Below are 15,524 nucleotides of genomic sequence, written 5' to 3'. Positions count from 1 at the left end.
ACTGGGCATCAGTATCTGTTTCTTACAGCTCTCTGGTGATTAGGACATGCTTCTAGGACTGATAACTCTGACTTAAAGAATTAAATGATCAGTTCCTATTGGGAGAATTAAGTTTTGGGGACAAATTCATTCCCTGGACTATTTTCAGCAGCTGGAAGCAAGAAGCAATTATTCAAAAAAAAAAAAAAAATCACACAAACACCAAAGTGTTTTGAAAATGTGTTTTCAGAATTTACTGTACAGTTTTCAACAATTTATTTATATGTTGGCTTCTACATGCTCTTACATTTGTGTAAAACATTTATACATATTCTTTACAATTTGTACATATATTAAATGGCTGTATCATAAACATTGTTCTATGAGATTTTATAAAAGAAAAATCAAATAGGGAAAATTACTTATAAAACATTAACAAAACCCGTGATACTAAGGAACAAGAAATTCTCATATTCATGTTCATTTGATTTCCTCTTCTACTTATTTTTTGGTTTCATTTCATTTGTGCTGGCCCAAAACTTTCATTTTCTATGCTAGAATCATCAGGTCAGGAGAACGAAAGCAGTGGAGATAACGCAGTAAGGCAACTGTGGAGGACAGACATGCTCGTCTGTAGGAGGAAGATAGTGTCTGTGAGTGTTCAGATTTAAAGCTGACAGTCTAGAAAGATTATGTTTTGCTTTATGCCATTAACTGGAGTCCTAGTGATCAGAAAAATTCTGTCTGAAGTTTAGGGATGCAGGCAGGGAGACTTTCACTCTGTACTCCTTAAACATAAAAGCTCTGGGGGTTAACTGTGTATTATTCAGGTTGTCACCCTTATGGGTCCCCAGACTTTTCGATGTGGTGCGGATGGAGAGGTCTACTAAGCTGTGTTTTCATTTTTTCCAGAGAATACCCTTGGCCCGCTAGTCTGCCATCCAAATCAAGTGGCAAATCACGCTGTCACACGTTTCTCATGCGGCCGGACTGAGCCACTGTCGGCTCAGATTCAAGGTGAAAGCTCTGGGGGAGAAGGTGTGTCCCCTCCCCCTCCCCCCCCCCCCCCCCCCCCCCCCCGCCCCGCCCGAGCACTCGTTCCCGAGCACAGGAGTCCGCAGGGCGGCTCCACCACTGGGAGCAGAGGAGCCGGGTCAGATGATTTTAGAAACATCCCCAACTTTCTCAACATAGTCTTTCTGGCAAGAACCATGCCCTAACCAAGCTGAGGAAGGGAGCGCCAGGAGAGCAAGCCCTCCCCAAGGAGGGGACACTCGAAATGGTCCTGAGGGAAGTGGGTGCACGTCAATCTGATCCTCAGTTTCTGCCCAGGCACGTGCTCTGATGGGACCACGGGCCACCACCGAGCTGTACGCGAGGGGGCCGGCCGCCCCAGGAGCCCCTCTTTGCTTCCTCTCTCCCGAAGACATGAGCGCCCGAGTCATAAATATGTCAGTGAAAGGCATGTAGGTTTTCCTAAATAGACAGGAATCCCAAAGGACTGAAAAGAGTTATAAAAATATACGAACATATATATATATTTTATTCTGGCATACTTCATATTTTTAAGAAAGCAATTAGTAATTACCTGACATTGGGTAAGAACCAGAAGATCGTGGGCGACGTAAAAATTACAGTTTTATGTAAAATATCGGTGGGGGAAACCCCTAATCTTCTGTTCAAAATTCTGATAACTTTAAGTACTTTCCAAAAATAGAGACGATTTCCATCGTTTTAATAACGGATGTGGAAATGAACAAAACAAGACTATCCCTAAGGAACCGGTGCGTTTCAGTTGGTTAATAAAGTAGATGCAGTTTTTTGCAACTCTATTTCTTTTTGGTTTTCTTTCCTTCCTTTTTGATTTTGATGACAGGGGAAAAACATCACATTGCGTTGCCCCAGGTCGGAAAGAAGCACTTGGGAGTTCGCTTCGTGTGCCGTTCTGTCCTACATCACCGGGAAGCGGCCGAGGGCCTGCCTCAGCTTCTCTGCAATCTGGTGAAAAACGAAATAACCTTGAGAGATCACTCCTGTTACGAATTCGTAGTATTCTGCTATTTCCATCTCTTAGGAGTAAAACATTACAAATACTCCAGCTGAGGGGCACCTGGGCGGCTCAGTCGGGTGAGTGTCCAACTCCGGCTCAGGTCATGATCTCATCATGGCTTGTGGGTTCGAGGCCCACGTTGGGCTCTGTGCTGGCAGCTCGGGGCCTGGAGCTGCTTCGGATTCTGTGTCTCCCTCTCTCTCTGCCCCTCCCCCGCTCACACTCTGTGTCTCTCTCTCTCTCTCAAAAATAAACATGAAAAACATTTTTTAAAAACAAATACTTTAGCTGGGCTATGCTGCTAGTCTCTTCCAGCACCAGGCAGCCAGAGAGACCCCCTGAGAGCCCAGAGCGTGCCGCTTCTTCCCAGCACGGCCCCTTCCTCCCTGGGGAGCCACACTGCCAGGCTACCCACTTCTCCCTCCAGTGAGCAGAGAGAGCGGGTTTCAGGCTCGCCCAGATCCCCCTGCCTTGCTGGACACCACGGACTCCTGAGGCCCCGCTGCTGAGCGCGCCTCTCTGATCCTGCCTGCTGCTGGGCCGCCAATGTGGAGGCAGCACACAGGTGCACCGTTACGGCCAGTGCCGTATTGCGGAGGAGATCGTGTGTCTACCCTGCCCCCAAGGAGGCCACACGGTCCTTACGGACACAGATGTCTTCGTCATTCTTGGAGCCAAAGTATCTGGAATACGTGCTTGGTGTATAATAGGTACTCAATAAATGTTTGCTCCGTGAACAAATATGCGCATTTTACAACTTAAGGGTTACTTTCTCATAAAACTTGTTGCATCTAACAAGGATGGTGATTGAATGCACGGTTTCTACTTTGAGTCACAAGGTCATTGACAATTACACCTCACTTGGGCTTCAGATTACTGAACAAATCAACATTATCAGAATTTCAACAATTCGCCTTCTTTTCTCACGTAGAACAAATGCAATCTGTGATTCCAACACATGATGAGAAGCAACCTTACAGCGGCACCGGTTAACACGGAGCGTGCAGCCGGAGAGCCCAGGAACCACGCTGCAGAGGATACGAAGGTGGAAGGGAATTCTTTCTAGAAACTTAGCGCCAAAACCAGCCACTTCTGACACGCAATTCACAACACACGGAGAGCACACCAACCACAGCTTCCTTTCAAGAGTCTGTTGGAGACAGACATTTTCGGCGCTGTCTCGCCCAGAGAGGACACGTGTGTGGACGGGAGTTTGGGGCCTGCCTACCACCATCCTGAACATACGTGAGATAATACCGAGGAAACAGTGGAAAACTTAGTTAAGAAACGGGCAGCCAACACACACAGTCAATCACGCAGTGACAGGACTTGTCTTCCGACGTCTGAGTTTCCACTTACTCGCCAGGTTCCTTACTGACCGTACACCCTGGTCAACGATAAAATTACTACGCAGAGTAGAAGAGTTTACATTTCTGTTGCGGTTTCCTAAATGAAAACATTTGGGGCTTCTTTCTCTCGCTTGTTTTCTTTCTGAAATTCCTTCGGTGCACAGGGAGACGTCATTCCCACAGGCCGCCTGTGGTGCCAGGCCCCTTCCCCTTCCCTGTTCCCTAGGCACAGAGAGGCTGCGGGGGTGGGGAGCCTCCCAGAAAGGACTTATGGGGGCCTCACAACCAGCCTCCAGTACTCCTTCTTCCTGAAGAGAAACCTTTTCTAATGCTGTACCATTCGAAAAGGAAAAGGCAGATATAATTAAAAGGGTTTTAAAAAACACACCCAATAATTAACCTCCTTTGGTTTAATACTTAGGATTAAAAAATACAAACAGGTTAACTCTGTAGGGTCAAAGTTAAGTGACCACAAATCCTCCTCTGTGTGTGTGTGTACGTGCGCGCAAAGGGCCTGGGGCCGGCGGCCAACTTACTGTTTCGTAGAACTGCACTTGCTGTTCCAGGTACAGGCGGATGACGCTGTTGTAGTCATAGATCCGGTTGCTATGGAAGTGATTCATCTCAGCTACAACCAAACCCAAGACATCAATCAGTACCCCCGAACTTCAACAGACAACACCTGGTTTCTCTGCTGGGTTGTGATCTATCATCAACTGGATTTAATCTGCTTGGCTTCAGGGCAGGAGCGGTTCTTGACAAATCACTTTATACGGAGGCTAGAAAATCTGAGCAGTTGATGGCAAACAATACTTTCGGGCAGAGAGATGAGTTTTGTGGATTTACACGTCAGATACTAAGAAGCCTGACATGGTCACGCACGTGTGGACTACTGTCCCAACAGAACCGATCGAGCAGAAGGCTGACTTGGTGGTTATTCTCTGCAGACAACAATGCAGTTGAGAGCATCACGTTACGGAGGACCTAGCAAGGCGCCTCGTGGGTCCTGCCCTGTTCCCCCTCGCGCAGCCACTGCCTGGGCAGGTTTCTTGGGGCGCCCTGGAACAGCTGTGCAGATGGATGAGACACAGAGAAACCCTCTTCTGTAACGGAGCTTCGCTGCCCTGAGCACCAGGGCTCTCGGAACTCGGCGTCTTACCAGGCGAGAGGACTTGACGCCCGTTCTTTATCTTTGCTGAATCCAACGATTCACAAATGACTCCCTTGTGGAAATTGGTCCCTCGGTGCCACCCCCACCCCATCACCAACTCTGGAGGGGACTTCTCACACCTCCACCTTGCATTTCCCCTTGTTCTCTGTGCCCAGAAAGCCAGCTGCTGGCACCAATTCCTACAAAAAGGGAATTGTTCTGAGTTTCGTATTAGCTGGAGTCATGCGAAGCTTCTCATTTATCTATTTGGGTAACTTCAAACACAAGTTCAAACCAAATTCCCCATTGCAAACCCTGCAAAAGCCAAATCTTCACTCAGGCTTTCCCATTTCTGCCTCTAGTTGCCCTAGCTCTGGATATCTTCCAGACATTCTTCTCTCTGTCCCACTAGTTCCCTAGCCCCGAGGGGTGTTTCCTGGCGAAGTCTGTAAATGGGCCCTTCTCTTCTCTGAGCACCACGTCTTTTTCAGCCCCTCAAACTCTCAGACTGCAGAAGCAGTGGTCTTCTGTGTGGGCTTCCTGATGTCTGCCCCCTTCAGCGTCTCCCACCCTCTCCCGGAGCACTGGACCCCCTTGGCCCCCAACATCAGACCTTTAGTGGCTTCCTAATGCCCATGTCAAGTCTAGGCTCTTCGGCCTGGCTCTCCAGGCCCTCCACAATCACCACACTTACTCCCCAACGACCTGCAGGTATACTTTCTGCCCGGAGGCCAAGAGGAGAGAATCTTGTCCCATTCTTCTGCGTGCTTTTGTTCCAACTAGAACATCCTTCCCCCTCCTCCTTTGCTTACACCTGTTCCACCCGCCCGTCAAAACAGGAAAAGTCCGTTCGCTGCTCCTCTCTGCTGGAAAGCACTCAAATATATAAAAATTAACTAATATCTTCTTTTTATTAACAAACTTTGCTGAAAGTGCTATGTCCAATCTCCCTTTACATTCTAGCGTCCTGGGGGACACAGGTTACAAAGTGCTAAAGGCTGAATTTGGGAATCTCACACGGTGTTACGAAAGGAGCTAACGTTAAGGGTTATAAAAGTAATTTTCACTGTCTTAAGAGATAATAAACATGTACAGGTTTGATCAGGCTGTCATCCATAGTTATGTCAGGGAAATGTGCAAAAGAATAAATAAATATTACAAATCTTCATTAACACTGGGATCCTGCAAACAACGGGCTTATGAGAATACTTTAAATCAGCTCTTGGTTACCCACTAGCTGTGGTTCGCGTGTGGATTTCTCTCCAGCAAGAAGAGCAGATTTGCTGGGGGCTGAGGGTGGGGGTGGGGTTTAAAATCTCCGCTAGCTGTGCACGAACCTCTCTCTTACCTTGCAACGCGTAAGACATGGTACCAACGCGCTTCACCATGTTCTGTTTGTCCTGTGGGGTGATCTTACTAGTTGCCACCAGTTTGTCACTTTCTTTCACTTTTTCTATCGCTGCCTGTGAAATACAAATGCAAGAGTATGAATAAAACAGAGCTAAAAGGATTAGCCATTAATCTAAAATAGAACAGTGCCAACATATTCTCTACCTGACTGGCTACTCAACAAGAAAAAAAGGTGCCACAAAATAAGAACACAGGAAAGCACCTAACTGTAACTTCCCGTAAGGCGCTTCGAAGCAAAAAGGTTGCTTTTCTTGAAATACAGAACTAAGCTAAAATGGGACTGTTTAACGCCACAACAGAATAGAAAACCAAACAGCACTCTTATTTCTGTAGTATCTGTGAGCCAGAGTCAAGGCCAGGACAAGAGTGGTATGGAAGAGGGAAAGAGGCATTAGCAGTTTGCAAAGTCGTTTGATCAGGGACACGGACGAGCGCGTGCGCCCGGGGCCTCTCCCCCTCTGCTGTCCTGGAGCGGCGGGTCACCAGCTTTACTCTGGTTTCTGCGAGGAAGTTGTACCGATTTCAGATTAATACTCACACGGAGGTAGCTGTGAAAGCTGCCAAATGTTTCCCACTCCAGGACCATCAGAGAGCTCATTAGAGCTGTCTGGAAGGAAAAACTTCACACTCGCGCATCCATCAGGCTCCATGCCCAAAACTCTTAAGTGCTGGCACCAATCCCTACAACAAGCTAACCCTTCTGAGCTGGGGGTTTTTTTTTTTTTTTTTGAGATTTTTATTTTATTTAATTTCCTCTCAGTTTTATTTATAATTGACACACAATATTGTAGGAGCTGACATATTGTATATATTGCAAAACGATTACCACGGTGCTATTAACATCCCTCACCTCACGCGGTTACAAGCTTTTTTTTTTCCACCCCCTTATGAAGAGCATTTTTAAGCTCTACTCTCCCAGCAATTCTACTTCTGGGCGCGTATCTGAAGAAAATGAAAACATGGTCTCAGAGCGATAACTGTACCGTAAGGATCACTGCGGCGTAATTACCCACAACAGCCAAGATGTGGCAACACCGAAGTGTCCGGCGACGGGTGGGTTGTAAAGAGAATGTTCTGAGTTTTGTATGAAAAGATCTGAAGTTGCACAAAGCTTCCTGTTTACCTACGCCACCCCCTCCTGACACTTCCGTTATCAAAGTCAAAGGCTAACGGGGCCTCGTGCCAGGACTGTTAGGGTCACAGACCAGCCCTCTGTGGAGATTCCTAACAAACCCAAGTACATCACAATACCCTAGAGAAGTACTAGAGTGGATAAAATAAGTCCACATTCTGAAATAATATAGAATCTGAAACAGAGAAAAATTAACCAGAATCAAAATGTGAGGACACCCTAAAACATTTCTAAATTCAGTTTAAAAATACCTTTACGATGGGAACTACACAGTTTCCTTCTTATTACCCTAAAAATATAAAATTGAGGTTGACCATCGAAGTTTTAGTCAGGAAGCCCTTCATCAGGCCCAGGGACAGAACATCTTATTTCATATCAATAGGGAAGGATCTCAGAGGACTTGCCCAAGCAGCTTACAGGGGTCTCACAAAGGGAAAGCACTATTCCTAACATTGTCTTCAACTTCAAACAGCAGGATTATTTTGTTTGATACTTGACCTAAGCATGTGCATAAAGGAGCGCTTTTCATATTTTTGTTTCCTCAAAATTATTTTTTATAGAATCCAAAAAACTAGAAACTCCCCATGATCTAAACGTGTTACGAGGACCTCACTATTTAAACAGACCGAGCAGTTTCCAGCTTATTTCGGAAAGCCCCTCCTGACTCAGGGCTGTGCTGACAGACAGGGACCGTGCAGGTGGCCATGAGTGGCAGCCGGATTCACCCGCGTCATCTTCTGCGATCAAATTACCTTATGGGCGCCAATAATATCAGGGAAGCAGCCAAGGAAACCTTTATATTCATGATTGCATTCCATGAGGAAATGGAGATCCTTCTTTGGCTGTAACAAGACACAGATCGGTTATTACTGGCAGAGAAATCCAGGCAACGGAGGACAAGAAAACAGTCATACCTGAGGGCTGTATCAGCCAAGCCCCCAGGTGCTAGTTACTATGGTCAAGGGCTATGCATTCAGCCTAGTTTTCCTGTAAGAAAACAACCCTCCAAGGCTATTACACTCTCAGTTGTAGATTGAAGAGAAAATGATAGAACATCAGATAATTTTTAGGTTGGTTGGTAAAATCAGCTATTTTGAGGTGGCTCAAAATATAACATTATGTGGGAAAAAAGCTACTCAATACTGTCTGTTTATATATGAGCAAATAAGATGTAATCAATGTCTCAATTTTAGCAGAGAACGTAAAATATAATTAAAAATCTGGCAATCCCCTTAAGTGGCAACCTAAAATTTTTCAATTTTTTGAATTATAATTTTTAATAGTTATGTTATGCACAGTTCGAAAAATTAATCTCTTTATAACAAGCAGAGGTAGTCAATGACCAACATGAATGTGCGTGCACAAGGATATATTTCAAGAACTGAACTAAAAACTTTTTTTTTAATTTAGGGATTTGAAACAACATACATGCTTATCCCCCATTAGGGAATTTCTGATCTGTTGTCTATACAAAAGAGCTGGAGTTGGGCCACTGAAGACCCCAATAAAAGCCACGTGGCTGTTACAAGGACCTGCCTTTCCCAGGGGCCACAGCAGGTATGTTCTCCTCGTGAGCTGCTGACTGCTGAGATCCTTACGAGGCAGGCTCTCCCATCACCATTACCAGCTGAGCGAAGCAAGGCTCAGACAGACTAAGGGTCCAAACAGTGACTTGAACAGTGTTCTTGCTATAATGTTCCCATCCCCTGTGGGTGAAGGATGGATCCAAGCCATCGACACCGGAAGGTATTCCTTTAGTTTTTTTCTTTTTATTTATTTATATAATTTATTGTCAAATTGGTGTCCATACAACACCCAGTGCTCATCCCAACAGGTGCCTCCCTTAATGCCCATCACCCACTTTCCTTCCCCCCCCACCCCCCATCAATCCTCAGTTTGTTCTCTGTACGTAAGAGTCTCTAATGGTTTGCCTCCTTCCCTCTCTGTAACTCTCCTTTAGATTTCCTGAAGATACATTCATCTAGCACTTTTGCTTAACCAAAGAAAAACTATTACCAAATACCATTAACAAAGATACACAGGGATAGAAAAGAGAAGGATATCTATTTGCGAAGTTTGTTTTAAAATAGGTTAGATTAAATACGTGGATTCGACAGCATGAAATCTTCACTGGAATCGCGTGTCTAAGTGGATACCTGTTCTGCCACAAGACCGGCAATTTCTTCGTAAGTCTTTCCTGCTTCTGTTATCGCAGCGTTGAGATCCGTTTCGCCTGGAAATCATTATAGCGACATCAGTGGTCATAAGTTGTATTGTCACTTCATTTATTTTAAAAATTTTACTCTAGAAAATCCTAAACGTTTCAAAACCAGAGGACAGCGTAATGAGTTGCTATCTACCCGCCACCTGGCTTCCCAATGAACAGCTCGTGGCCAGTCTTTTTTCACCTGTACCATCCACTCCTTACCTCCCTCTTTCGCTGGCCATATAACAGTTCACTCACAATTTTTACCTAAAAGATAAGGACTCTTCAAAAAGCAAGGACGATACCAACACCACACGGTAGAAAAGACAAACTGTTCCTGACATAAATTATCCAGGCGGTGTGCAGCTCCCTGATGTCCGACATCAAGGTGGCTGCTTTCAGGATGCAAAGAACGTCCAGGTGGCCGAGAGCCTACGTGTTTTCCCCAGTCTATAGGCTCTTTCTCCTCCCTCCTTTTTGTTTTCTTGCAAATTTCTTTTTCGGGTGTTGAAGAAACCGGGTACTTGTCTTGCTACCTACAGTCTGGGTTCTGCTGACTGTCTCTGTGGTGATAACACAGTCCTCGGTTCCCTGTACAGTCTCGATTTTTTATTTGAGGACAGGTTTGTAAACTGTTGCTTTTCCACTTCTATTACTCTTTCTCGATCGGAAGCACTTCTATAAAAAGGAACCTTCCTTTATCAGCTCTCTGCTTACCGTGAGGTACTGGACGAGAAAAAGCACATTAAATGCTTCCTTCTCTTTACCATTTTCAGAATAATGAGTTGATTCCCTAACCAGTCCCCTAAAGGTAACGGAGATTAACTTTTTAAAAAAGCACTGAAATCTGGATTTAAACGTACTCGATAAGCTTCACTTCACAGAAAGTATTACTTGCACTAATGCTCAAATTTTCTCTTTACAGGCCAGCGGAAGGCTCTTCAAACTGGCATCTGAGTTCTTTCTGCGGGGAGCTCTGGTTCATGTGGGTGGAGCGCACTGTTCAGAAATCCCCCTGTGGGTGGCGCTAGAGGCGCTTCTCACTCCTCGATTGGATATTTCGGGGCCTTTTCAACGTGCAGAGTGAGGCAAGCTGCATTTTTTTAAAAACAGGGAAATCGTAATGAACTCATATGGACATTTCCAATTCAAATTTAGGACTACAGGATTTTTCATAATGGGTTTTAAAACTTTTGATCTTTATGTTTCTCTCTTTTAAAACTTGGTTCCTAACAACAGTAAAAGAATTACGTATTTGCTTTCCCCCACAGAACGTAAAATAGTTTTAGAAGCTTTAGAAAAACAATACCAACATTTTATGCTAACTACATGATTACTGAAAAACGAGATTTTTGAAGTCTTTTTTGGCTTTAAGACACCTGCTACTAGGGACGTATAATCAAAATTCGTTGTTTTAAGGTGATCTGAAGTAATTCTCTACATGGTTATGCCCTCCTCTTGATGCATCCAATGATTCATTTTGCTTTTGCTTTTTAGGAATTTTTTTTTTTTTACATTTTCATTTAAATTTGTTTTCTAATAATAAAAGTAAAACAACAAATATAAAAATAAATGTAAAACATTCACATCGTTCCAAAGTAGAATCTACGAAACAAGATAAAACAAGAGGTCTAGCGGTCTAGCTTCTGTACCCGTTCCTCTTCTCCCCCAAAGATAACCATTTAAATATTTTTATCAGTTATTTTTCCATGATAATCCATAAGGATATGAAGCGCCTCACAGATCTGTGCAAAGGCCATGCTAACGGTCTTCGTGTTGTTCCAGTAATTAGTTCATGTATTCTTCAAGGGAGTGTGGAAAGTTATAGTTAACATAATCCAAGATGTTCTCAGGAACTGGAATCATCTGAATTACTTCAAGATCAAAGAGGGCAGCGCTGCCCCAAGAAGCCAGCACGTGTGGGCAAAGGAACACGTGATGAGACACAGAACTCAACTCTGCTGACCTTCATTTGCCTTGAAAGGTCAAAGGCCAGTCTTGAAAAGTTCTTTCAAAACAAGATCTCTAGTAAGGTGAATGATATTCAACACAAAGCGTATGACATTGAGTACTTTTAGTAGTTGGCAAAGTGCCACTTGCAACCGGAGTATTTGACAATGCACTGAGGATAGTGTTAAGCACAGAAAACATGGAGAAAGCAAACAGTGCTTCTCGGAGTGTGGTTTGTGGTTCGGAAGGGAATACACAGGTGGGCGCCGTGGAGAAGGTCATCTCTTACTGTCTCCTCCCCTCTAGGATGTCCTGATATTGTCGGGGCCTCACTCTACTGCCCCCCTGCAGCCCTCTCTATCCCTCCTTTCTTCTAGGTCGCTTCAGGTTGAAATTACAGAAGACCTAAAACGCCGGAGAGAAGCTGGTCATTTTGAAGGTACACAGACTCCACTAAAATGTACATACAGAACGAGAAATATATGGGAAGATTTTATAAAGTTACCAAAGAAGATCTTTAGGAACCATTTCTTAGATTACCAAATGTCTTCTGTTTCCCCCTTTTCAAGACTTTTGGTTCAAATTATCTGCACCCTCTATAAATATCACATTTAGTGAAGAGGGAGTGATGTGTCTTTCCCAGCATCGACCAGGAGAACCAGTGAGTGAACTGCTGTTTACACATTCTGTGATCTAGCTCTGAGTGATTTTTAAATTTTATACGTGACTTCAAGGGACGAAAGACCTCAAATATGGGTCCACGTATTGTACAAACTTGGAAGCTATTGGAAGGATCATTGTTGGGCTTAAAAATCTAATCTTGGAGCGGTTCCATTCTAGCTTGGACGATATCACATAAACTCAAAAGCCATACTTTCCCTTCGAGTCACTGAAGCACTGTAGGAATGAAGAAATCCAAATGAACTAAAATCAGAAAGGGCTGAGCCTGCCACACAGGTGGAAGAGGGAGCCCTCCACAGGCAGAGGAGCCCCGGGGGGACGGGAGGCGCTGCATGTGGCCTGTAAGGGACTAGAGCCTGGGGAGCCCCAAATGCAGGGCCAGTTCCCCCACATGGGTTGTGTGCAGGAAGAGGTGATGGAGGGAAGTGAGGGCGGGGCCGGAAGACACCCAGCTCTCAGGTGAGGCTTAAGGACGGCGCAGATTCGGGTGAGCTATGACATGTGAGCGCACGATCGGGGTCCAGCGTCTTCAGAACAAAAGCTCTCATCCCGTCAACGCACTACAGAACCACAAAGATGAGCGTGCTCTCAGGGTCTTGCTGGCACCCAAGCAGCGGATGTGGTCCTAGACTTGGCCTCTGCGTCAACCCCCGTGGCACCCTGGCCAGAAGCTTATCTTTCCAGGCCTACGTTCCTCATCTTGAAAGAGGGGGCCCGATTACCTAATCTTCAACGCTCCCATCAATCTGAAAGTTGGGATTATAAGACACAATTCAGCCAGGCCAAAAAGAAATATTCATACACAGCAGCCCCAATACATTTTGGCGAGAGACTAATTTCTCGTTCCTGAAGATACTCAGACACTGACATCCAAAGACCTATCTTCCCTAGGAATTGGGATACAGAACTCGGCTGAAGTACCAATTCTATCATTTCTGTAAGTGATGGGACACACTCAGATTTAAGAACTGCCACTCACCTGACAGATACCTGGACTCCCTACCTGCTCCACAGGGCAAACTAAGCAAAAGCAAACCAAAACATAAGGGGAAATAGCTGGCTTGTTCTCGCAAGTGTGGGCAATGTAAACGTACAATGAATTCAAAAAACCACAGGTAAGATCTACAACGTGGGACAAGTTGAAAATAATTATAAGCTGCGGAGAGACAGAAAGCAACGTGAATTTGTTACTTAGTCAAATTTTCCCTCCAAACCGCGTTGGTGAATTCTGGCCTTTGTAACAGGAAGACTGGACTTCTGAGTTTGGCGGGGAGATGAGAGCCAGGGTGGAGGCTGACGTATCACAGCTGCCCGTTGGAGCGCAAGAGCTGTGCCTGAGCACAAAGAAAGGCGAAGAAGGCCAGCAAGAAAATACATAGTGCAACAACCCTCCACTCTTCTCAGAAGCAATGAAGTGAGGTTGCAGGAGTCCTTAGTGGAGCAGCCCAGCCAATTTAAGTGCCGGGACAAGGGCCCTTCACTGCGGAGTCTCTGTCTGCCTACAAGAGGCTGGAGGGGTGGCTGGTCTGCGAGACACTTATGGCCCCAAGACAGATAGACACAGACGTACCTTGATAACCGCTGGAACTAAACACTGTTGCTAAGCTCTGCAGAGCCTTTCCTATCTTCTGATACTCCTTGGGTAATGCTGGAAGAGAAAAAGGAGTGCACGGTTAACCAGTCCTCTGAGCAAACTGAAATGGGCTTTGACTATTTCCTAAAAGTGATTACTTTTATCATGAAAGAAATTTGAAATGATTCAAAATAGTCTATATTCTTTAATAAAATTGTTTTGAACAAAGGATTTTTTAAAAATAAAATTCATTATTCACGGATGGTTCAGTTAATGGCGGATGCTATTATTATTAACCACCGTCACCACCGCCCGCATCCTTCGGAGCGACCGGGAGCTCATTTGGAAGATGTCTGGCTGACAGAGGACTTTCATGTACACCACCCGATCACCACGACAACCCATCTACCGGGTGGAGACTCCACATCTTGGTTTTGTGGGTTAGAAAAATAAGGCTCAGATAAAGTGAATGGACTTGCTCAGGGTCACATGGCCAACAAATGGTGGGTTTGGCACGTATGATTCCAAATACATTGCTTTCCTCACTGTTATGTATGTATGAACGATTATTTGCATAACTAACTAACTAACTAACTAACTAACTAACTAACTAACTGAAAGCAGCAACGTGTGGAGAAAAATATGGCAGAAGGACTCAGGACCAGGGAGGGGGTTTTAGCTTGCTCATCTGTATAACATGATTAACGAAATGATCTTTGAGGTCCTTCTAGTGCTAACATTCTAGAATTCTACAGTCACTCTGGAAAACTCTGAGCAGAGTCTATCTTAGGCTATTTTCTCTGCATCTGTAAGTAATCCCTTTCAACACACCAAGTGCTTTTCAAAAGAAAGCCTTACTTGCATTTGAAGGCTTAGTGCAGGGTCTATCTTAAAGAAGAAAGATTCAAATGTTTCTTTAAAAATATCTAGTCCAGAGAAATCTGAAATATGGTCTATAAGCCGCAATAATCAGGAGACATGAATTCAAACCATATTGGCTTAATTTTAATAAACTGTTTACCTTTTTGTAACTCAGTTTTTGCCTCTATACATGGGGTTAAAGACACCTGCCATGTGCTTTACTACACCAAGCATGTGCTACATTTCTCACTTTACAAATCAGGAATTTTAAGACACTCTTTTGAGAGAAAAGAAGAAAGAAGATATGCTTAAATTAAATCCCAAATCAAGTGCTTCAACTCTCCCTTTCCCCCCCATGCCAAAAAGGGCAGCCTTACACCAATATCCTCTATTTCATAAATCTGGCCTTATGGCTCATATGGAACCTGAACTTGACTAGATATTAGACATAAGGGATTTAACTCTTTAAAAGAAATCATAAACCCAGATTTTTGTGATATCCTTAAAATTTTGATCGGAGGATTTGCACTTGAAATATTTCTAAAAAACAGGGAACATCTTTCAAAGAATCTACGATTTAAATGATTTATTATCATGGCCTCAAAAGAGCTTATAGCTAAAATTAATCATTTTAAAATGAAATCACTGTTTGAGTGAATGTCACTCCCCCTTCCGTGCTGAGTTAGCTCCCTGTGACCCAAGGCCTGAGCGGGTTTTCTTTTCTAGTGTTGCATTTGTATACATTGCCGTGTGGGGCTTACTTCTATATTTAGGGTACAGCATCATATGTCTTTGCCATGACAAAGGAGCAACTGTTATCACTCCCAGCGTCTGCCCCCCGGGCACGAACAGCTGGCACACAAGTGGTTTTGTTGATATAAAGTATTATGTGAGTGGCAGAGGGCCATTCGGTATAAACAGGGCCTTTTTTTCCTGCAAAGGGCCAGACGGTAAATATTCCAGGCTCTGTGGGGCCACAGGTTTCTGTCGAAGGTACTTGACTCTGCCACTGTAATGGGAAAGGAGCCACGGACAGTACGTATATAAGCGGGCATGACCGTGTTCCACTTTTACAAAAATAGGCCCCAGGCCAGATTTGGCCTGCTGGCCACAGTTTGCCAATTCCTGATGTAATAAGGGCTTGGACTGAATAGATCTTAACACTGCTATGAACTTTGCTGTG

The 15,524-nt window shown here is 44.4% G+C and overlaps 1 protein-coding gene across 3 annotated transcripts in view; it reads right to left on the bottom strand.

Annotated features, from left to right (window-relative positions):
• Positions 1-207: 207 nt before the first annotated feature.
• Positions 208-15,524, bottom strand: part of SNX9 (sorting nexin 9) — a 125,966-nt gene continuing 110,649 nt past the window's right edge. For 2 of the 3 annotated variants that reach the window (XM_045500152.1, XM_045500151.1), the window contains exons 13-18: positions 13,478-13,555; positions 9,227-9,303; positions 7,823-7,912; positions 5,877-5,991; positions 3,915-4,006; positions 208-1,977 (exon numbers count right to left, since the gene is read on the bottom strand). In XM_045500152.1, the coding sequence (XP_045356108.1) occupies positions 1,930-1,977; positions 3,915-4,006; positions 5,877-5,991; positions 7,823-7,912; positions 9,227-9,303; positions 13,478-13,555 (500 nt within the window). In that variant the 3' untranslated portion in view covers positions 208-1,929. The remainder of the gene's footprint in view (positions 1,978-3,914; positions 4,007-5,876; positions 5,992-7,822; positions 7,913-9,226; positions 9,304-13,477; positions 13,556-15,524) is intronic. The other variant, XM_045500150.1, reaches the window with a different exon arrangement.

The sequence above is a fragment of the Leopardus geoffroyi genome, chromosome B2, assembly GCF_018350155.1.
Source record: "Leopardus geoffroyi isolate Oge1 chromosome B2, O.geoffroyi_Oge1_pat1.0, whole genome shotgun sequence".
Lineage (NCBI taxonomy): Eukaryota > Metazoa > Chordata > Mammalia > Carnivora > Felidae > Leopardus > Leopardus geoffroyi.
Note: the sequence above shows the minus strand (reverse complement) of the source record. Positions and strands in the feature narration are given on the sequence as shown.